This window comes from Gopherus flavomarginatus, chromosome 3 (assembly GCF_025201925.1).
Source record: "Gopherus flavomarginatus isolate rGopFla2 chromosome 3, rGopFla2.mat.asm, whole genome shotgun sequence".
Classification (NCBI taxonomy): domain Eukaryota; kingdom Metazoa; phylum Chordata; order Testudines; family Testudinidae; genus Gopherus; species Gopherus flavomarginatus.
Window position 1 is genome coordinate 130,672,757 of NC_066619.1, and position 22,318 is coordinate 130,695,074.

At 47.2% G+C, this 22,318-nt stretch overlaps 2 protein-coding genes across 3 annotated transcripts; one reads left to right on the plus strand and one right to left on the minus strand.

The window, feature by feature from the left end:
- Positions 1-3,673: 3,673 nt before the first annotated feature.
- THAP1 (THAP domain containing 1) lies at positions 3,674-13,490 on the minus strand. Of its 2 annotated transcripts, none has more exons than XM_050944389.1 (3): positions 12,061-13,490; positions 10,905-11,100; positions 3,674-4,244 (listed from the first exon to the last, which is right to left on the minus strand). In XM_050944389.1, the coding sequence occupies exons 1-3, from the start codon at positions 12,129-12,131 to the stop codon at positions 3,807-3,809; spliced, it is 705 nt and encodes a 234-aa protein (XP_050800346.1). In that variant the 5' UTR covers positions 12,132-13,490; the 3' UTR covers positions 3,674-3,806. The 2 variants fall into 2 exon arrangements, with proteins under 2 accessions (XP_050800346.1, XP_050800345.1); XM_050944388.1 differs by having other exon boundaries at positions 10,899-11,100.
- A 4,173-nt stretch (positions 13,491-17,663) lies between these two features.
- Positions 17,664-19,203, plus strand: LOC127047346 (transcription factor JunD-like). Its single transcript, XM_050945466.1, has one exon. It carries the CDS (start codon positions 17,664-17,666, stop codon positions 18,861-18,863), a length of 1,200 nt encoding a protein of 399 aa, XP_050801423.1. The 3' UTR covers positions 18,864-19,203.
- The last annotated feature ends 3,115 nt before the right edge of the window (positions 19,204-22,318 follow it).

Below are 22,318 nucleotides of genomic sequence, written 5' to 3' on the forward strand. Positions count from 1 at the left end.
CCCACCTTCACAGAGTATTTGCAACTGAGGCAGGAAATCCTCTTTATTAAGCCACTACATACCCCAATATGGACTACTACCACTTCACAGGGCTCTAAGATGAAGTGGGAATTAGCCATTTACACAGGGAATCTGCACTGAGCTAGAACCTCCTACACTAGCAAAAGAGAAATTGGGGGCAGCAGAAAGACATTTTTTTGTTTAAAGGGGTGACAGTACAAGAAGCAAAGCAGTGAAGCCAATTGTAAAAAGAAAGCTTTAGGAAGTGATCTACAAGTCCAGATTCTCAGCTTTTTATTTTCACTCATTTTTGCCCATTTTAACAACTCGTACCTTCCCTGAATTGTTTTCTTCATCAAGGTTTTGAATTGCAGCTACATGGATTTGAGCAGAAATCACTTGTTTCATTAGCAATCAGATAAACATCACTATTAAAAGCCTTCTCACAGAGCCTACATTCCCACACTATTTTCAGCCCCAAACATTTTTTCAGGAGGTGTTTGTGGCTGCTGCTACATGCATACAGGAGACCTGTAGCCAGCAAAAACAGGAAGTCACACAGGCTGTTATTTCCAGCAGGCCATGTGAACAGTATGTGCATTCCATTCAAAGCCCCTTTAAAGGAACTTTCCCAGTTTGTTTTACCCAGGTTTTCTATTTTAATGAAAAGATGCTTGGAAAACTAGTCCATATGTTGACTGGTTTTACTTCAAGGTCCAGTAGTGGGCAGCCTCCACCTCTTCACATACTGCATCGACTGCAGCATGCAAGTACCTTGGTGGTGGAGGAAATTCCAGTGGGGCAAGAATCACCTCTAGCAGGACAAGCTATGGTTTCTGAATGTTAGGTTTTACTAAAAGCCTTGCCATTGACATCACTGACAGTTACGGCCTGGCAAAGATCATCATCTACTGCGTTATCTGCTGTAAGGAAGGAATCAAAGTAGGGAGAGAAGAGAAGCTTCCAATGGGAATTAAAATACTTCAGGAGCATGACAGGCTGCCTCTCTAATGAGAAAACTCATTACCCACTGTGGTAGGAGAGGAAATGAAAGCAGTTGGGGGCACAGTTCCTTCTCTACCTCTGTACTGGAGGTCATATTGCATAAGGCAGCACACAGAGAATAGCAGTCACTGCGTTCTGGATCAAAAAATCCCAGTACTCAATTGGGCCCCAAGTCAGCAAGGTACTTACATGTTTAAAAGTTAGGCACATGCTTGAGTACTTTGCTGAGTTGGGGACTTGAAAAGCAGGAATCTACAGAAAAATTCTTGTAAAAGGAACAAGAACAAGCTGATGTACTGTACCCACATCCCCATACATGGTATCAGTAGGTGAACATGAACAATTCTTTAGAACTAACTATGCTTTTGTATTAGCCATTTTTTAACCTAAATATTTCCCAGTTTATTTTAAGTACTTATGGGTAATAGCAAAAAAACTCAAATATTGGTTTGCACATTTTTGTTTTATATTTTCCGATGCTTTTTTCCCTGCATCTGAAACCACAAAAACATCCCTTATAAAACAATTAAAATCACAAACAATTTTGCAAGGGGGGGAGGGAGGGAAAACAGAAGTACTCCAAAGCTAAACCAAACTGTTTGCTATGTTTCCACCTGGAAAAAATATTAAGTTGAGACCTTAAAAAATTGAGTTTAACAAAAATGCTCTCAGAGACTTAAATACAGGAACACCACCAAACAGTAATGAAAGCAGATACAGAATGGTTGATGCCAGAGTATCAAATTGTTTCTAAATACTATTTCTCATTTTGAAATGCCATGCTCAAAAGAGCAGTGCTAAGGAGAAAATGAAACATGTATTTTTAAAACCCATCTTGAATTAGAACTTCTAATCAGAGCTAGAATTCACACTGCATAGATGTGGATACAGGAAATCACTCTCCTACTTTCTAATATATTTGAGCCGTGGAGGTTGGGTGGGGTGGGTGTGGGGGTGTGTGTGTGTGTGAGTGTTTCACTTGCAGTGACTAAATCAAGGTCAGCACCAGCTGCTTCTCATTAAAAACTAAGATGATGAACCTAAAAGATGTGATTTCCAGGTCTTCTTAGACATAATATGAATTCAAAGTTGTTGAACTAAATGTGTCATTCAAAGGGGCCCTCCCACCCCTAATCCTGATTCTGCACTGATTTCAGAAGTCACAGTCGGATGCAATGAAAGTTGTGAGTGCTTAGCACCCTTGAAAACTCAAGCCATTTATTTGGTGCCTGGTGTTAGGCACCTGAGTTTGAAAGTTTTGGTCATAACCTGTCTCAGATTTACCCATTTGTAAAAAGGGGATAACACCTAGCGCTGTGCTCCCCTCTGTTTTAGACCATATGGGAGCAAAGCACTCTCCACCTCCACCACAAGAGGCAAGGCTGGCTCTAGGCACCAGCTTGGGGTGGCACTTTAAGGGTGTGGCACTCCAGCCCTTTTTTTTTTTTTCTCGCTTGGGGCGGCAAAAAACCTGGAGCCAGCCCTGACACGAGGGAATAGAGATAACATGGTATAGTCCCACCTTCCACAAAGCTCTCACAGCCCTCTGCACCTGGCTCCCAGCATTAGAGACAGTGGCTTATCAGAGGCAGTGCTGAGAAACAGCCACTCTCAGCAGCATGCTGTCCTTCCTGAGACCATTCTTAGCAGAAACATAGCCTAACATGGGTTTGATGGAACTTCCAATGCAGCGCTACACCTGCTTCCTCTGGGGAGTAGATCTCCCAAAAGCTACAGTTTCAGAGTTGGATATTTTGACATATTTCCTTCCTCCCATGATGTTTTCCAGAGGAAGATATGTACATACTTGGGGTGCATTTCATGGGGCTGACTATACACTTTCTCTATCTCACTGAAGTGATGTTGGATTAATGTTTATACAATGCTCTGACAATATAACATGCAGAGGATCATTAGTTTGAGGTTAGAAAGTTATTCCACCCTACAATACGCACAGAATAAAACAGGTGGGATTTTCAAAAGTGCCACTGTTCCCACTGAAGACTATGGAAGTGGGAGCAAAGTGAGACAGATGCAAAATGTTTTTGAAAATCTTGCCCCCTAATAGTCTTCACTCTTGGCTGAGATACTCTTTGCCCACCCAACTCCCAGGCCAAAACTCTGTTATGCATTTTATACTTGTTTAACCTGCATCCTCCCCCTGTTAAAAGCATGGCAGATTTTAAAAACCAAATGCAGATTCTAATTGTGAGATGTGTTTGTAAAACGTTTTGCTAGTTTATTAAAACTAGACATGGAAGGATTAGATTTTCATTGGTAAATGTCAGTAAATGACAATTTCATATAAATGAATGGAAAAATATTTCCGTCAATAATCAAAATTACTGCTTGAGAATTTATTAGTGATTTAAGGACATTTACTTTGTATATTTTGACATGTAACGTTGACAATTTGTGTTTTAATAGTTATACTGCAACTCAAAAAAATTAAAGCTTTATCTATTGTCATTAAAGAATTATCTGACCCCGCCCCATAATTTAAATGTTCACTCCTGTGGAAACTTATTAAAAAAAAAACTCTTACAAATAAAAAAAAAAGATATTTTCCATCAATATTATTAAAAAAAGTCTAATTCTGCCAAGTCTAATTAAAAGTGTTAAAAGCTGCAATGACAATGAACAAACAAACAAACTGTGCTCTATTGAGTATTTTATACCTTCTTTATTATTTTTAGAATGGTTTTACACACAATTAGAAAGCATTCGTTTTTAAATTGAACTTCTGCGTTAGTCTGAAGAGGCTATTTGGCACTGCCCCTTTAAAATTAACGTCAATGTTTTTATGCAGGTACTTCTACGATTTCAAAATAGTCATTAGGTAGAATCACATAGCCTTTTCCTGCCACTATGTCTTTTTCCTTCTGAAACTGAACAATCTCTCGCAGTTTTTCAATCTGTCTTTCCTGACGTCTGCATCGCTGCTGCGCTGTCTTGAGCTTCTTTCGTAGTTTTTCAACTTGTTCCTCGAGCTGCTGAATCCTCTTTCTTTGATGTACTGTATCCTCTACGGTATAGTTGTGATCACAGAAAACGGCAAGATTATTAGGGGTCTGGAGAGGAGGCATTAATAATCCAATACTTGGATCTACCAATCTTGCATCTATTTGAGACAAAGGAAAGGAAGGTTGCGGTGGGGCAGGTGGTAGCAGAGGAGGAGGGGGTGGTGGGGGTGGTGGTGCTGCAGACAGATCTTCGGGTTGCTCTGTAAATTCTTCAGTCTAAAACAGCAAGACAGAAAGTACATTTTAATCTGTTTTGTAAACAGCATTCTAATTGCCACATTGTAATCTGTATGCAACAGTTGCAGCACTCAGCTGACAATGCAGTACGCATTGCTGAAATTAGTAAATGCAGGTGATAAGCACCCCCCTTTTTAGCATTAATTCTGTTCATGAAGTTCGATGACCTACATTTTCAAAAGTGATTGGGATTTGGGGGAACCTCAGTTTTCAATGCTCCGTTTGAGCCACCTTAAAAGCTTTCAGAAATGCTGAGTACCCACCTTCTTAAAAGTCTCAAGCTGGACACCTAGAAATTGAGGCAACCAAAATCTCTAGTCACTTCTGAAGACTTTGTCAAAACACTTATAAAATTATAAACTGTCCAGTCTTTAACTCTGCCACATGGTTGAAGGGTTATCAGCGGCAAGAACACATTCACTCACTTTAATCTAGATACACTTAGTGTACTTATCTAGCCCAAGTCCCCTCAAAACAGGTAATGAACAGAGGGAAGACTTAAATCCTTTCTGCCCCAAATATATAGAGAGCATTCAGAATTGCATCTGTTTGGACTCATATGAAACAGTGCTCTTGAAACACACCAGTAAGCAAATCCAGTATCTAGCAAAAACAGCTAAGAACTTCTTGGTGAAAGATGCATTGAGCTAGAAGTTAATTTTGTAACTGTCTGCTTTGATGGTCTCAATGCATTTAATGGCATTAACAGTGTCAGAGACAGAACATCAAGGTTGGAAGGGACCTCAGGAGGTCATCTAGTCCAACCCTCTGCTCAAAGCAGGACAAATCCCCAGACAGATTTTTTCCCCAGATCCCTAAATGGCCCCCTCAAGGATTGAGCTCACAACCCTGGGTTTAGCAGGCCAATACTCAAACCATTGAGCCATCCCTCCCTCTCAGATACTTGCATAACATAACCTGTTGCCAAATCCTCAGAGCACAAGGTTTTAGGGGTACATTTATACTATATAAGCAGTGTAGAAGCTTCCTACATCGACAGAAGAGGTTTTGCTATCAATGTAGATAATCCACCCCTCCAAGAAGTAATAGCCACAAAGAATCCTTAGGTCAACCTAGCTCTGTCTACAATGAGGATCATACTTACCTAACAGGGTGCAAAATTTTTCACAGTCCTAAGCGATCAAGCTAGATCTAATATATAGGTGTAGAAGACCATGGAAATACAGCACTATCCAAGACATCCGAGCCAAGCAATTTAGTATCTGTTTTTAATTTACTGCCTAGACACTGCTCCAGATAGACTATGATACTAAGCAGAGTGTAACTGAAAAGTCAGTTTTGCTTCTGGTGTTGATTTAAAGTTTCTTGTAGGTGCCCATGTATAATCAATCAGTATACATTAGCACAACCTCAATCTGACAATCCCAGTTGTGTGCCACAGATAAAATAAACCTATGTTTTTTGTCACAATGCATCTTTTAGCCTCACACATGAAGATGTCAAGCATTTTGATCAAGTCAAACTTGTACTAGTCAACCGTAATTCTCAGAGCCCTCTTCGTGGGGAAGATTGTAAGGGAAAGAGGAAGGGAAAAGCTGTCTCTCAGTGAGCAATTCACCCTCCTTAGAGCACTTGGGACAGTTTGACAATTGCCAGACAACTAGACTTGCAGAAATTGGTATCCTCCAATTCTAGTCTCCCCTTTTTGGCTGATGGCACATGGCATCTTTCATAAAAGATCTCCCTCTCAGTATACGTGGCCTGCTCGCTTGGTAATCCATCACTGACATATTATGGGCGAATTCAAAGCATTTCTTATACCCAATGAAGTTTTTGTCCCAAAGATCCTACCAGGAAAAACGGCAACAGGTATTAAAATAAACAATATTACACAGCCTTTTACATCAAGATCATCAATCTGAACCCTGCTCTGAGAGTAATGGTTACCACCATCTATGGCCATTTAAAAACCTCTGCAAATGAGCTGGTAATATCACAACAGCTCCAAGTGAACAGCTGTGCACATCGCCAAATCCACCTCCACAACTGACACTAACAGGCATCCTTACTAACGGTACAAAAAGAGGGGGCAAGGAACAAATGAGCAGATAGAGAATTACACTCTGCTCCCTAGAAATGGTCCATCCACATGGGTTGAGGCACAGTGGCCAGATGCAGGAACCTGAACTGCCACTGATCCCGATATATATTTGTCCTGTGGCATGGGCAGCAACTTGGTTAGAATATTCTGCACCTCACCCTTTCTCTTGTGTCTAATTTGGCTCCCATCATACTAATCTTTTCTATCACGAAACACAATTAGAGAAGAAAGTATAAATAAAGTGTATTTACCTGAAAGTTGCTCATCTTTTCTTGCATGCACTGTGTCTGTCTTTCTTTCTTACCAGCTGCCTTCCATTTTCCACTTACATTCCCTCTTTATTACCAGGTTATTTTCTTGATTGGCCCACTCTCCTGTGTGCCACTCTTCCTGTGTGCCTCTCTTCCCATCTTTTTGCCCTCTGTCATCCCCCCATATCTCTCTTTGAGCCTTTTTTTGCTGTTCTTCTGCTATTCTCACCATCCTCTCTGTTCCCTTCTCAAAGGGGTGAGAGAAAAGAGACTTATTGGTGCATGTTTTATCTCCCTTACAGAAGCTAGGAATCCTCCAAATCACTCCTGTTCCGTGCATTCAGTGTGCCAAAGGGGAAGATTAACCCACTTTAGTCCCAAGGGTAGAGCCTGGGTATGTAACTTGGTGGTGCAATGAAGAAAAAACACACCTGCTCTGTCAGGAGGAGCTACATTTGATGTTTGGAGACAATAACACTGTGAATGTAACAGACAAGGTGTGTGAGGGGTGGGGAGTAGGAAATGCAGAGGTAATATTATGTATACTTCCATTACACTCCACTTTTGCTTGCACTTCATTTTACCTCTCTGCTAAAGCACAGGCCAGGGCGTGTAACACTCTTTTCTGAAAAGATAGAAGACATCAACCTCAGAGCTATGGGATCAAAAACCCTGAATGTAGGAATCAGGGCTGGCTCTACGGTTTTTGCTGCCCCAAGCAAAAGATTTTTTGGCTGCCCCCAACCCCAGCCCTGGGCTCTCACCCCTCCCATCAGTGCCCCCCCCACCCGCACCCGCTGCCGCCCCAGCCCTGGGCTCTCTCTTCCCACCTCCCCCAACCCGCACCCCCTGCCACCCCAGCCCTGGGCTCTCTCTTCCCACCCCTCAACCCGACCCGCACTCCCTACTGCCCCAGCCCTGGGCTCTCTCTTCCCTCCCCACACCCCCGCCACCCCAGCCCTGGGCTCTCTCTTCCCTCCCCACACGCCCGCCACCCCAGCCCTGGGCTCTCTCTTCCCACTCCTCAACCCGACCCGCACCCCCTACTGCCCCAGCCCTGGGCTCTCTCTTCCCTCCCCACACCCCCGCCGCCCCAGCCCTGGGCTCTCTCTTCCCTCCCCACACCCCCGCCGCCCCAGCCCTGGGCTCTCTCTTCCCTCCCCACACCCCCGCCGCCCCAGCCCTGGGCTCTCTCTTCCCTCCCCACACCCCCGCCGCCCCAGCCCTGGGCTCTCTCTTCCCTCCCCACACCCGCACCCCCGTCACCCCAGCCCTGCACTCTCTCTTCCCCCGCTCCCGACCCGGCCAGTACCAGAGCTTCTGGGGGAGTGTACAGAACAGTTAGAGGGATCCATCTCTGTCTTTTCCTCCCAGCTTCTGGCAATTTGAGGGTTAGGGTCATCCCAAGCATGGGGTTGCATCCCCAGCCATCTTGGCTAGTTCTTTTTCAACCCAGTTATACTTTTGGCCATCACAACATCCCATGGCGATGAGTTCCACAGGTTAATTATGTGTCGTGTGGAAAGAATATTTCCTCCTGTTTGTATTAAACCTGCTACCTACTAATTTAATCGAGTAACCCCTGGTTTTTGTATTGTGGGAAAGAGTAAATAAAACCTCTCTATTCATTTTTCCACGCCATTCATGATTATACAGACCTGTCACATCACCCCTTAGTCATCTCTTTTCTAAACTGAATAGCCTTAATCTTTTTAGTACCTCCTTGTATGTAAGCTGTTCCATACCCTTGATCATTTTTGTTGCCCTTCTCTGAACCTTTTTCATTCCACTATATCCTTTTTGAGATGGGGAAACCAAAACTGGACACAGAATTCAAGGTGCAGATACACCAGGAATTTATATAGTGGCATCATATCTTCTGTCTTATTTTCTATCCCCTTCCAAATAGTTACTAACATACTGTTACCCTTCTTGACTGCTGCTGCACGTTGAGCTATCCAAGGTGATTCCAAGATCTCTTTCTCCAGTGCTAACAGCTCAATTAGATATTTCATTATATATGTGTAGATGGAATTATTTTTCTAGTGTGCATTACTTTGCACTTATCAGTGTTGAATTTCATCTGCCAGTTTGTCGTTCAGTTTTGTGAGATCTCTTTGTAACTCTGCAGTCAGCTCTGGACTTAGCTATTTTGAATAAATATGTAGCAATTGCTGCCATTTCACTGTTCACTCCATTTTCCAGATCATTAATGAATATGTTGAACAGGACAGCTCCTTGAGAGAACCTCTCACCATTGTGAAAATGGACCATTTATCCCTACCCTTTATTTCTTATCTTTGAACCAGTTATTGATCCATAAGAGTCTTGTTATTCCAGGACTATCTTGTTTCCTTAAGAGCCTTTCATGAGGGACCTCATCAAAGACTTTCTGAAAATCTAAGTACTTTACATCACCCTCAAACAACTCTAATATATTGGTGAAGCATAACTTCCCTTTACAAAAGCCATATTGACTGTTCCCCAACAAAACATGTTTATCTTTGCACCTGATAATTCTGTTCTTTACTATATTTTCTACCAATTTGCCTGTTACTGAAGTTAGGCTCACCAGCCTATAATTGCCAGGATTGTCTCTGGAATGTGTTTTAAAAATTGGTGTTATATTAGCTATCCTCCGGTCATCTGGTACAGAGGCTTGTTTCAACAATCAGTTACATACTATAGTTAGGAGTTCTGCAATTTTGTATTTGAATTCCTTCAGAACTTTTGGGTGAATGCCATCTGGTCCTGGTGACGTATTACAATTTATCAATTTGTTCTAAAATTCTGTTGATGCATCGATGTGGGACAGTACTTCAGATCTGTCATCCAAAAAGGATACCTATTGAGAGTTAGCTCCCCCACATCTTGGTTTCTTTACATACATTTCAGTGTAAGTCTGCAACAGAACACACACTCTTGTACACTTTAACACATATACACACTGCCTTCACATCTTCTCATTTTTTAATATGGCTTCAAAATATGCCTGTGTCCCCTGGATTCTCCAGAGCGTGAGAAGGGAAGCCTCTCTCAGTTCCCTTCAAACCACATGAGAATCTCCTAAGCAAAAACAGCAGTTCAAAGATTTTTGCAGTCAGCAGCTAATTCTAGTCCCTGAGCTAATAGCTGACTGCTTAATTGGTATCTATGTAGTGTTGTTGTAGCCACATTGGTCCCAAGATATTAGAGAGACAAGGTGGGTGTGGTAGTATCTTTTATTGGAGCTACTTCAGTTGATGAAAGAGACTAGCTTTTGAGATTACACGGAGCTCTTCTTCAGGTCTGGGAAATGTACTCAGTCCGTCACAGCTGAATACAAGGTGGAACAGATCGTTTAGCATAAGTATTAACACATACACCTCTACCCCAATATAACGCTGTCCTCGGGAGCCAAAAGATCTTACCGCGTTATAGGTGAAACTGCATTATATCGAACTTGCCAGAGTGCGCAGCCCCGCCCAGAGCACTACTTTACCGCGTTATATCGGGTCACGTTATATCAGGGTAGAGGTGTATTTTCAAGGGAACATTAAGGATGAGGACTGAGAGGTCAGATATAAAGTGATCGCTTTGTGAAAAAAGTGTTACAGGTGATATGGTGTTTTTGTCATGTATCAGTTTTCTGTGTGGGTTCATTCAAGCGTGTACTGATTGTCTCATTTCACCCACATAGTTGTTATTGGGACATTTAGAGCACTGGAGACAGGCTACTTCACCTTAAATGGTCTCTTGAAATATAGGTTAACTACTTATGCTAAACTATCTATTCCACCTTGAAAACTTGTCTCTCTCACCAACTGCTGGTCCAATAAAAGATATTACCTCACCCACCTTGACTCACTGATTTCCAGCAAGATAAGGAACCTATACCTGTATCCAAAGTGAGACAAGTCTTGGAACACAGCCTTCACGTCAGAAGCATCTCTTTGGCCCTGCATCGATCAGCTGATGACTCCAATTCACATATTTATAACCCTTTCCCGAGTGCCAACTGGCTCAGCTCTCAGGTGGTGATTGTGTGGAACCACAAGATGGCTTGCTCTTAATGGAACCTTTCCATAAAGCTTCACAAAAACAGCAGAGCATTTCTAGTTGTTACCATACCTCTCTTCTACATGTCTCGGGACCCTTCTAAGTTCTCCTGCTCTCTGCACATGTGCAGAAATAAACTATCAGACTTAAATCCATATCTCCTTAACACTGCTTCTCTCCCTTCTTTGCATTTTAAAATATATATATATACTTATACTGCAGTATTTGACTATGTATACATAAATTAAAGTATGTATTATAAGAAAGAGTTTTCGTGTTTACCTTTACCTTCTCACTGGGTTCAGTGTAACAAAATATTGTGGGCACAGCATTTTCTTTCAGTAGCTTGTTGTTGCACTCCCTTTTAAAGCAATCTGGAGTAAAGTGTTCTGAACAAATGCTGCTATACTTCGTTGGTTTGAAGTTTTTCCTTTTAACAGCAGCTTCCCATTTTTTGCAGAGATCAGGTCTCGTGAGAGGAAACCTGCAAATGAAATGGACCTTCAGCTCCATTTCAAGGTTTTCTAAAAAAAGCAATAGCACTGTAGACATACATAAGACACTTAAGACAAGATATTGGCATAGCATCTAGAAATACTAGTCATGGATCAGGACCCCCCAGTGTTAGCTGCTGTATAACCAAGGAACAAAAAGCCCCCGATACTGTTACATTCAGCACCACTGCTTAGAGCCTGATTTTGCAAGCTGATAAACACAGCCATCCCCTTGCTGGGCATAAGGGCGCAATGGAGAGGCACAAGGGATCACCTTCATGGATCAGCTGACAGGCCAGAGCCCAGGGGCAGGTTTTCACGTTATTCAGGGGAACTGAAAGAGCCAGGCCACCCAAAGAACAAGTGGCAATGAGGATTTCAATACATAGCGCAAGGCCTCAAACAAGCATGTTCACAGGACACCTGCGAAGTGTGAAGAAACCTCAGGCTCCTTTGCATGCTCTCCTACAACGCTCAAACCAAGCAGCGCATATGCATGGAGCCAGATCCAGTGACAGGCGGGCTGGCGCAGCCCCTCATTTGCTCAGTGTTTACATCCCCCTGCAGGCTAGGGCCGTGCCACGCCAGACAACGTTGCTGCCAGCTCCGGGCACTGAACAGGCATGTGACCCAGGGTGCCAGGGCAGGTTCGTCCCATTCTCCAGGAGGGATGGGGCAGACTCTCACCAGCTGTCTGTACAGCGCCGGGCACACCGGGGCCCCACCTCAGAAACCCCTCCCCCACGCGAGAGGAGCAAGGGGGACAAGCCCCACTTGGGCAGGCCTCCCCCTGGGTGAGCGCGCGCCACAGCAGCCGGGGCGCTCGCGCTCTGGGCTCCTCGCCAATGACAGTTACTCCCCGCGCCCCCAGCGCGCACCCCGGGCATGGCTCCTCCCCCGGCCGTGGCGCGCTCCCGCCCCGCGCAAGCGCGCTCCTGCCCCGTCCTCACTTGTGGAAGGAGATAGGCTTCTCTTTGTCGTATCGGTTCCGGCAGCGGTAGGCGGAGCAGGACTGCACCATTCTCCCCCGCCGGCGGCCGCCTGCTCCGCTCCGGCACCCACAGAAGAGGAGCGCAAGGACCCAGCTAACTCAGTCACTGCCCGGCCCCCATCCCCTGCTCTGTTAGCCCCTAGGAGCAGAAAAGGGACACGGCCTCTCCCGACTTCAAGATGGCGCTGCCAGCTTCAGCTCAACTCTCGCGATAACAGCATGTCTCTCTCCTCTATTGGCCGTTCCCCTACGCGTGGGTGGAGTCTTCCGATCAGCCCACCAATAGGCGCAGAGACTCCGAGCGCGGCGCGGGCCCAATCTCCCCGCCCCCTCCCTGTTCTTTGCCCTTGCTCCGCCCTCTTTGCTCGCACATCTGGACAGGAGCCCAGCAGTACCTCTCTGCACGCGCTCCAGCTTGAGGCCCGCAGCCTGATTCATTTGCTGATAGGGTGGCCAGACCTCAAGTGTGAGAAATCAGGACATGGTGGGGGATACTAGGAGCCTATATAAGAAAAAGACCCAAAAATGAGGACTGTCCATATAAAATGGGGACATCTGGTCACCTGTTTGCTGAGTCCCACTCTCCTGCCTTTGGTCAGCAATTCTGTCCCCTCTAGCTGCTAATGGCTGCTCCCCTGGGTGAAGTGGCAAACGTCAGGCAGGTCAGGGCTCCTTCCCTCTTGGAGCTGCTTCCTGCCTCCTAGCTTCTCTCCCACTTGCTGTTTTTCGGGACAAAACAGTGAGAGGGAAGCAGCAGCAGCATAGGCCACTGCCAGAGCGGAGAGCCGCCTGGAAGTGTAACTAAGGCTTGTGTCTGCATTGTAGGGTGACCAGATAGCAAGTGTGAAAAATCGGGACAAGGGGTGGGGGGTAATAGGAGTCCATATTATAAAAAGCTCCAAATATTGGAACTTTCCCTATGAAAGCGAGACATCTAGTCACCCTACTACACTTCCACTTTCAGCATTAAAACTTTAGTCGTTAAGGGGTGTGAAAATTCACACACCCGAGCGACAAAAGTTTTAGCGCTGAAAAGCACCAGTATAGACAGCGCTTGATAAAACTAGCACCACTCATTTGGGGTGAGGGAGGTATCACTGGGAGAGCTCTTCCCCAGCAATAAAGCATGTCTACACTGCCCACATCACAGCACGGCTGTGGCCGCACTGTAACATAGGCAGTGTAGACATACCCTAAGCCAGGTGGATAGGGAGAAGCTGAACAGGCCAGCATCCTGTAGAGGCCCTGGAGGAAAAGGAGCTTGGTTTGGAGGTGCAGGGACAGAAGCACTGAAATGTGCCAGGAAGTCAGCTGAGTAGATGAAATGTGATGGGGAGCAGAGACGGAGGAATTCCTTGGCGGGGCGGATGACTAGTGGATAATAGGGGCAGAGGGCCTGAGGTTCATTCATTCAGCAAGCTGAAGATGACAAGCACTGAGTCGCTCAAAAGGAGCTATCATCAGCCTGGTCAGGGCCATATTAATACCCCTGACCCAAGGAATTTTAAATAGAGATTTTAAAAAATTGTAAATCCCCCCATTCTGTTAATCTATGATACAGTGCTCTTACAGCTCAAAAATACAATACATAATTTCCCCCCTACAACCTTGAACCCATTTAGCATTTTCTACTATTTTGTTGTTGTGATGCTCTGTACCTCGAGGGGAACACCCTACACCCCCATCTTCATCTTTATAAAATTATTGTGTGGTATCCAATGCAGTTTGTCACGTTGGGTGTCTTCAGAAGGCTCATGATGCACTGGGCATGGCTGTTATAATGATGTTATAGTAATTGTCACAGTAATGTTATAGGTTATAATTTCATGTATATAGTTATGAGACTGAAAATGTGTCCTCATGGCTTAAAGCAAGCCCATGCAAATACTCTCCAAGAAGAGAGAGGCAGTTTACATCTCATCAGGGCATGGATGGGACAAACCCAGCGCAGCCTCACAGGAACATGAACACTGGCTTAGGCAGCAACAAAATAATCTGTTAGACCATCGAGGGAGTCACCCCCTTCCTTTGGGCAGTTTCGGACTGTGATGAGGTAATGCTCACCTGACTCTGAGGAGGGGGGCAAAGCCAAGAGGGAAGAAAGAACATGATAAAAGGGAGAGAGGTTTGCCATACTCTCTCTCTTCAGCTTACATCTACAGACACCACCACCAAGCAACTGAAACGCTGATCAAAGGGGAGAGCCTGACTGAAAAGTAACCAGCCAGCCTGTTACTTTTGCATCTAAGTTTGTAAGGAAATTGAGAGTGTTAAGATCAGCGTAGAATGCATTTTGCTTTTATTTCATTTGACCAAATCTGACTTGTTATGTTTAGACTTATAATCTCTTAAAATCTACCTTTATAGTTAATACATCTGTTTGTTTATTCTACCTGAAGCAGTGTGTTTGGTTTGAAGCATGTCAGAGGCTCCCCTTGGTATAACAAACCTGGTATATATCAATTTCATTGTTAAATTGACAAACATATATAAGCTTTCAGTGTCCAGCAGGCATAACCGGACACTGCAAGACGGAGGTTCCTAGGGTTGCGTCTGGGACCAGCGATATTGGCTAGTGTCATTCACTTGCAAGTAGTTGGGAGCAACTTACATGCCAGAGGCTGTGCGTGAACAGCCCAGGAGTCGGGGTTCTCACAACAGAGCAGGGTAAGTCTGGCTCCCAGAGTCAAGGATTGGAGAGACCTAGCAGATCACCAGTTCAGACAACACCAGAGGGAAACGTCACAGTTGTACCCAGTGTATAGTAGATAAAGAATTCATGAGTCAGTTGTATACAGGGTAGACATTGACTAAGGCAAGGTATTCTGCAAAGCCCTAGCCCAGAGGTTTTCAAACTGTGGTCTGCGAGATCCATTCAAGAGGTCCACTGATAGTTCCCTCTAAGGCAGGGGTCGGCAACCTTTCAGAAGCGGTGTGCCAAGTCTTCATGTATTCACTCTAATTTAAGGTTTCGCGTGCCAGTAATACATTTTAACGTTTTCAGAAGATCTCTTTCTATAAGTCTATAATACTAAACTATTGTATGTAAAGAAGGTTTTTAAAATGTTTAAGAAGCTTCATTTAAAATTAATTTAAAATGCAGAGCCCCTCAGACTAGTGGCCAGGACCTGGGCAGTGTGAGTGCCACTGAAAATCAGTGCCATAGGTTGCCTACACCTGCTCTAAGGAAATGGTTTTAAAACTTTTTTTTTAGGGCCCAGTTGAAGAAAATTGTTGATGCCCACAATCCAACAGAGCTGGGGATGAGAGGCTTGGGGTGTAGGAGGGGCTCAGGGCTGGGGCAGAGGGTTGGGGTGCAGGGTGAGGGCTGTGGGGTGGGGCCAGGAATGAGGGGTTCAGGGAGGGGGAGGGGGCTGTGGGCTGGGGCATGGGATTGGGGTGCAGAATGGGGTCAGGGCTCGGCTGGGGGGGCTAAGAATCAGGTTCAGGGTGTGGAAGAGGGCTCTGGGCTGGGGCAGGGGTACAGGAGGGGGGCTGGGCTCGGGGATGCAGGCTCGAAATGGGGATGCATGGCACTCAGCCACAGGCACTGCCCCCCCCCAGTTCCCATTCACCAGGAACCAGCCAATGGGAATGTGGAGCCAGTGCTCAGGGTGGGCCAGTGCATGGAGCCCTATGGCCCCCCCGACCTGCTGCTACCCTCTTCCGGGTCACAGCACGGTATCAGGACAGGTAAGCAGTAGGCTACCTTAGCCAGGCAGCACTGCCGATGGGATTTTTAACAGCTCAGTCAGCGGTGCTGGCCAGAGCTACCGTGACTCAGTACTGGGTCGCGACCCATGGTTTGAAAACCACCGTTCTAAGGCGCACCCCTGGGCGGCCGCACATGAGAGATTGAAGGGCCACCCACCTATTAGTGGAGCCATGCAGGACCTGGAGAGAGATGCATATGTAAGAGGAAGTGGTGGCCTTTAGGGGGAATAAGGGGCAGGTGGGAGGAGGCAGTGTGGTGAAAAGAGGGAATGGGGGGAATTTGGGATGTGCAGGGCTGCAGTAGCCAGAGAAAAAGGCAACTTTCCCCAGCTCCAGGGCTGTGGTTGCTGGGGAGAGACCCCCCCCCCCCCCGTCCTTCCCAGCCCAAGCTCAGTGGCTACCATCCCAGGGGAGACCCAGAGGACCCCCCCACCTTCCCAGCCCCAGTTCAGGGACTGCCGCGGCCGGGGAGAGAGGAGACATCCATCTCATTAGCAAGGTAAGACTACTGATATTAAAAATATGAATTATGTGCTTGTATTTGTAGAACAAAATACTTTAATTTATATATGTATTGCTTTTATCCAAAGCACTTTACAATACTTAGCTAACAGTACAAACAACATTTGGAAAGCTCATTAAGTGATCCACTGAGACCCTCAGCAATTGAGAAAAAGTTTGAGAACCACTGCCCTAGCCTATGTTACTGTACACCGAATACTAGGGGAGGGCAGCTTCACAGCACTGCCTCGTTCACCGCACACTTTGCAAGATGCTCTTTACAAGGTCATTAGAAAACGGTAAGAATATTCTGCTGTGTTATCTGAGACACAATAAACCAGGCAATTAAAGATGGTGTCAGAAGGCAGGCTAATGAGGCACAGTTAGGGTCGCAGGTGGAACTTTCAATTCGGTATTTCCTGATTTTTCACTGCTTAATTAGGCAACCTGCGCATTCCCTTTGCAGACTTCCAGGCAGAAAGTATGCTAAGAGAGTCAGCTTACTGGGTGATGATTTCATCCCTTGTCCTCCCCCCTAAACGCTGCACTGTATACAATCCCCTCCGCTGCGTTACTGGGTCAGTCTGTTCCCCGTGCCTCTCCCTAGCAGTCTAGAGGGATGCAAACAGGTCAAGCTACAGACTAGGTCGGGAAGCTGTGCGTTACGGCCAGTGGGAGAGCTCGAGGAGCAGCACAAGCCCCTGCTTCTGTGTGCAAGGAAGGAGATGAAGAGCGATCGTTAATAATCACCCCCCCCTCCCCACACACACGCCCACAGCGCCCACCAAGGGGCAGCGCGCTGCCAACCCCCCTTTCCCAGCTGGCAGAACTGATCAGCCCGCAGCAAGGGAGCGTGTGTGGGCGGATGTGTGGGCAGCTGCCAGCGCGGAGCTGTGTGCGCTCCCATGCCCAGGCGGGAGGGAGAGAGCCGCGGCCGCCGGAGGGGCGGAGAGAGCGGGCGCGAAGGCGGCGCTGCTGCTGGGAGGGGGTTTGACATCAGTTCCCCTGTAGGAGTTTCAGTAAATGCCACAAGCCGAAGGCGCGGAGCCCTGGGCGGCGGAGGAGGCTGCAGCTGCCCCCGGTGGGAGCCGACCCGCCTGCCAGGGGTGAGGCCGCCCCCGCCCCCCATCGCGGACACCGCGCCGAGCAGAGCCTGGGCGCCCCGGGCGCAGGCAGCCCACCTCCCTGCCGTGCATGCGGCTCTGGATCTCCTTCCCCTGGGTGCCGGGCTGAGGCGGGCGGGGGCCCCCCGACCTCCCAGGCGAGCGACCAGTCCCCGCGGGGGGTCCCCTTGCGCCCGCTCCGGCCGGAGGCGGGGCGGCCCCCCTGGCCGGCCGGGAGGGCAGGATGAGCGGCGGCCGCAGCGGCCGGGCGGCGGTGAAGATGGAGGCCCCGTTCTACCCCGAGGAGGGGCTGGAGCTGCTGCCCGACTTCGTGCCGCTCCCCGGCTTCGGCAGCGGTCCCGGGGCAGGGGTGGAGGCGGCGGGGCACAAACTGCTGCTCGGGGCCGGTAAGAAGCGGGAGATGGCGGCGGGGGCGGCCGCCTCCCCCTCGGCGCTGCCGGGGTCCTACACACTGCGGCCGCCCGGCGGCACCCGGAGCGGCGCAGCGCTCAGGCTCATCCCCGCCGCGGCGCCCCCGGGCTCGGCAGCGGGGGGAGGAGCCGGCGGCAGGGGCGGCCCGGAGGCGGCTCTGTTGGCGGCCGGGTCCCCTGCGGAGCTGCCGCTGCTGAAGCTGCCGCCCGCGGCGGACCTGGAGCAGCTGCTGATCCAAGGCAGCCCCGGCCTGGGCCCCGCCAGCCCCTGCCCCGCCGCCGCCCCGCCCCCCGCGGCCGGGCCCTTCCTCTACCGCCAGCAGGTGACGCAGGAGCAGGAGGGATTCGCCGACGGCTTCGTCAAGGCCCTGGCCGACCTGCACAAGCAGAACCAGCTGCTGGGGGCGCCGCTGTCCCCGGGGCCCTGCCGGCCCGCCGCCGACCCGCCCGCCGTCTACACCAACCTCGGCAGCTTCAACCCGGCCGGGCCGCTGAGCCCCGCGGGCAGCGCCTACTCCGCCGGCCCGCCGGGCCTGCCCTTCCCCGCTCCCGCCCCCGCCCCGCCGGCGCTGGGCAGCGGCCGCCTCCCCGCTCCCGGCGCCGCCAGGGCCCTGGAGGAGCCGCAGACTGTGCCCGAGGCGCCTCCGCCGGGCGAGGCGGGCAGCAGCGCCCCGACGCCGCCCTCGCTGTCGCCGCTGGACGCGGAGAGCCAGGAGCGGCTAAAGGCCGAGCGGAAGCGGCTGCGGAACCGCATCGCGGCCTCCAAGTGCCGGCGGCGGAAGCTGGAGCGGATCGCGCGGCTGGAGGAGAAGGTGAAGGCGCTGAAGGGGCAGAACGCCGAGCTGGCCGCCACCGCCAGCCTCCTGCGGGCCCAGGTCACCCAGCTGCAGGGCCGCGTCCGCAGCCACCTCTCCAGCGGCTGCCACATCAGCGCCGCGGGCGCGCCCGCCCCGCCGCCGCCGCCGCCAGAGGGCGCCGCCGAGCCCGCCGCGCCAGAGACCGGCGCCTGCTGAAGCCGCCGGCCGGAGTGGGACGGAGACTGCCCGGGAGACGGGGGCTCGGCCCAGCCCCGCGCAATCGTCGCTGGCCGGAGACTGAAAGCGGAGCCGGGGACTGGAGCGGCCCCGAAAACACGTGCGAGTCTCGCGTGCTCCCCTGCCGGGGAGGAGCCAGCGGCCACCGGCCCCAAGCGCTGCCGCGGCGGGGAATGAAAGATCGTCGAGTTTCCAGAGTCGTCTTCAAATATTCCGGAGCCGGTTGGGGATTTGATTGGGGGGGTAGCACTAGAGCATTGCAGGGAAAGATAGGGATTCAAAGCTTGAGATTAGTGACCAATAGAGGATTTTAAGTACCTAGATTTATTTATTGATGCCTGGAAAAGAAGCAAAGTACAGAAGTCGGGTAGTAAATGGCGTGTAAGGTATATTTATGTGGCACTGAGTACAAAAGATTTTTATATTGGGTATTTTAAAGCTGACTTCAGGAGAAATTCCTACACTTCAAAATGAAGGGTGTTTGGGGGTTGTTTGTCAAAGTTCCAGTGAAGAGCTTGACAGATCTGTAAAGAGTTCAGAACTAAAATAACCTGTTTACAGAAAGTCAACTGTATTTCCCTGCAAAAGGCGTAATTCCTAATACACCTTAATATAGTGTGTAGTGATGGTTCAATATGTTTATTCAGAGCTTGAAAAGAAGCTAAAATTTATACATTTTTTTTAAAACTGTGTGTGTATAAAACAAAGTGTGGCTATGGTATTGGTTGGTATTGAGAGGAATTTTTTAAAAAGATTGTTTTGCTGCAGAGTAGCTTTTGACTTGCAGCTGGCAGTTAAGACATGCAAGTAAAGCACTTGAATGGGTCTGGTTTTAAAATCTAGCCTTAGCTGATAGAGATTCTGCCAGGTGACAGGTTAGAATGAAGCATATTTAATTACAGATTCAACTATAAGAAAATACTCTTATAGATCATAAGCTCCATATTATTTCTTGTGCTAGTGCAAACTTGGAGCATTGGTAATATGTATTTATTTATTGAAACTTTGAAACTTTTTGGATGTCACCTAAACTTTATTTTTATAGCAAACACATACTAGTGGAAGAAATTAATTTGGCAGAAGAGTGTCATTTATGCCTTTTCTTTCACTGTGCACATTCCAGTTCTGCTTGCTCTTTATGGGGTATAGTAGCAATTCAATGCTACCCAGAAAAGGGCTCAGATTGTTTTTTAGCTCTAACAGTTATTATGGTAACTCCATTATATTATGTTTGAATAAATCATAAAAACATAATGGAGAACTAGATTTATTTTTTCAGAAGAAATATGTAAATAATATTTTCTTGTTCTATTTTATTCTAGAGACATTTTTCTAGTTGTTTAGGGAGGGGAAGAGTCAAAAGTCAGAATGTGAGATGAGTTTCTGGGTGGAAGAGTCTGTTGTGATTTATTTATTTTTGCCTAGATTTTACTAATAAGGGATAGAAAAGGAACGGTTTTCTCTGCTTAGACTTAATCCTTGCTTTTTGGGATTCTCTGGATAAATAGCAAAAACCGTGTTATCAGCAGATTTTGCTTTTTTACTACCCTTTGATATGCATGTTTTGAGCACTTCTGCAAATCAAGGTTTATTCAGTCTTGTGGCTTGGTGCAATTACATTTTCACTTTCAGCATGAACTCTAAAGGTTCACTCAACAAGAAACCCTGTCTTCGCTTTGGCCCCAATCCTGGATCTGCCCGTACTGCAAACCACTGAAGTCAATGGAGCTCAGCATGAGCAGATCCAGTTCCAGGATGGGGCCCAGCATAGTCTTTGAAAATATCTTAATTAATATAGTTTGTTTTATAAGCATGATCAATTAAACGAATTCCGTAACTGTTTTTATATCATCCATGTCCTCTTCTGAAAGCTACTTAAGCTATGTTTTCAAATCCATGAAGGGGAATTGATATGCGTACAATGTTTTTTACTTGTGAGCGGGTTAATTTAAAATAGCATAGCTGTAAATGTAAACTGTGTGAGACTTCCCCTTGTCAGGCCTGGGACACACTTAGCACAGATGACTTCAATGAGTAGTGGAGATGCAAACCACGTTAATCATTTAAAAACTGAGTAAAGTTGTAGCATAGCCAGAGCCAAAATGAATGATTTCAACGATAGCCTAAAACTCCCTTCTTCTGTCATAAGAATTGTGTATTAGAAATACTAGCGAACAAATGCAATGCCACTTAATTCTTACGAAGTAAATACAACGTAAAGATCTTTTGCTAAGCGTTCAGTTTCACCACACTAATAGAATTCAACCAGTAATAATGTGCCAAATCTGGCAAATGTGTTTAAAAATGAACCAGTGCTTAGTACATGGAAAAACTGTGCATGTATTTGCAAAGGTGATGGTGTGGAAGTAGAGAATTAATTAATTTTTCACACTTAAACACAAGCTTTATATAATGAAAGAAGGAGGTAATCCTACTTAGTAAACAAACGTGCATTGAGTGCTCTGCACTAGCAATGTTCCTACTTCAGTAATGGAAAATATACTAAGTATTTTGATGATACAGCACAGTGGTCAACTCCTGTAGTTTCAAATGGAAGTGGGGGAGGTGGGTGAAGACCTTCTAGCAGTACCCGAGGAAAAGGTTGAAAAATACCTGACACTGCAATCTGAGTGAGGGGGGGAGGGATGGCTCAGTGGTTTGAGCATTGGCCTGCTAAACCCAGGGTTGGGAGTTCAGTCCTTAAGGGGGCCACTTAAGGATCTGGGGCAAAAATCAGTACTTGGTCCTGCTAGTGAAGGCAGAGGACTGGACTCAATGACCTTTCAAGGTCCCTTTCAGTTCTAGGAGATAGGTATCTCTCCAATTATTATTAACCTAGTCCATTTGCTCCTCAGAAGTATTTAAAGATACAGCTTTAAATAAAGGCACTGTCTATCATTTCCAATAGGGATACTTAACCAATATCTAGAGAAGGGGATGAGTTCCACAAAGAGAAATCACAACCTTGCTTCCAAAATGGTGGCAGAATTATAATATGGGACCAGTGAAGAGCACCCTTCAGCGTAGCACTACGAGGGCTACAAAACATCACTTGGTTTCTCCAGTGATACCTCCGCAATTTGTGGAGCTACATGGCACGTTATTCTCACCAAAGCCTTACCAACCTCATCTTGAATATCTGCAGTGTTGGTTTTATGACTACCTCCGTAAGTCTGTTCTTCTACCATTCTTTTTAGCTTGTAATATTGAGCCTAAGCTTTCTTTGCTTCAGTCCATTGTTGCTTGTCGGACCAGCTTTTAAAATGTTATAATACCCTAGTTATTTCCCCAAGCGTTCTTCTTAGATTATATATAGCTTCTTCAGTCTTTCATGTTGTCTGATCCTTGTATCATTTTGGTTGCTTTTTGTATTGTTCCTGAATTTTCAGAACCAATAAAGTATCAGAGGGGTACCAGTGTTAGTCTGGTTCTGT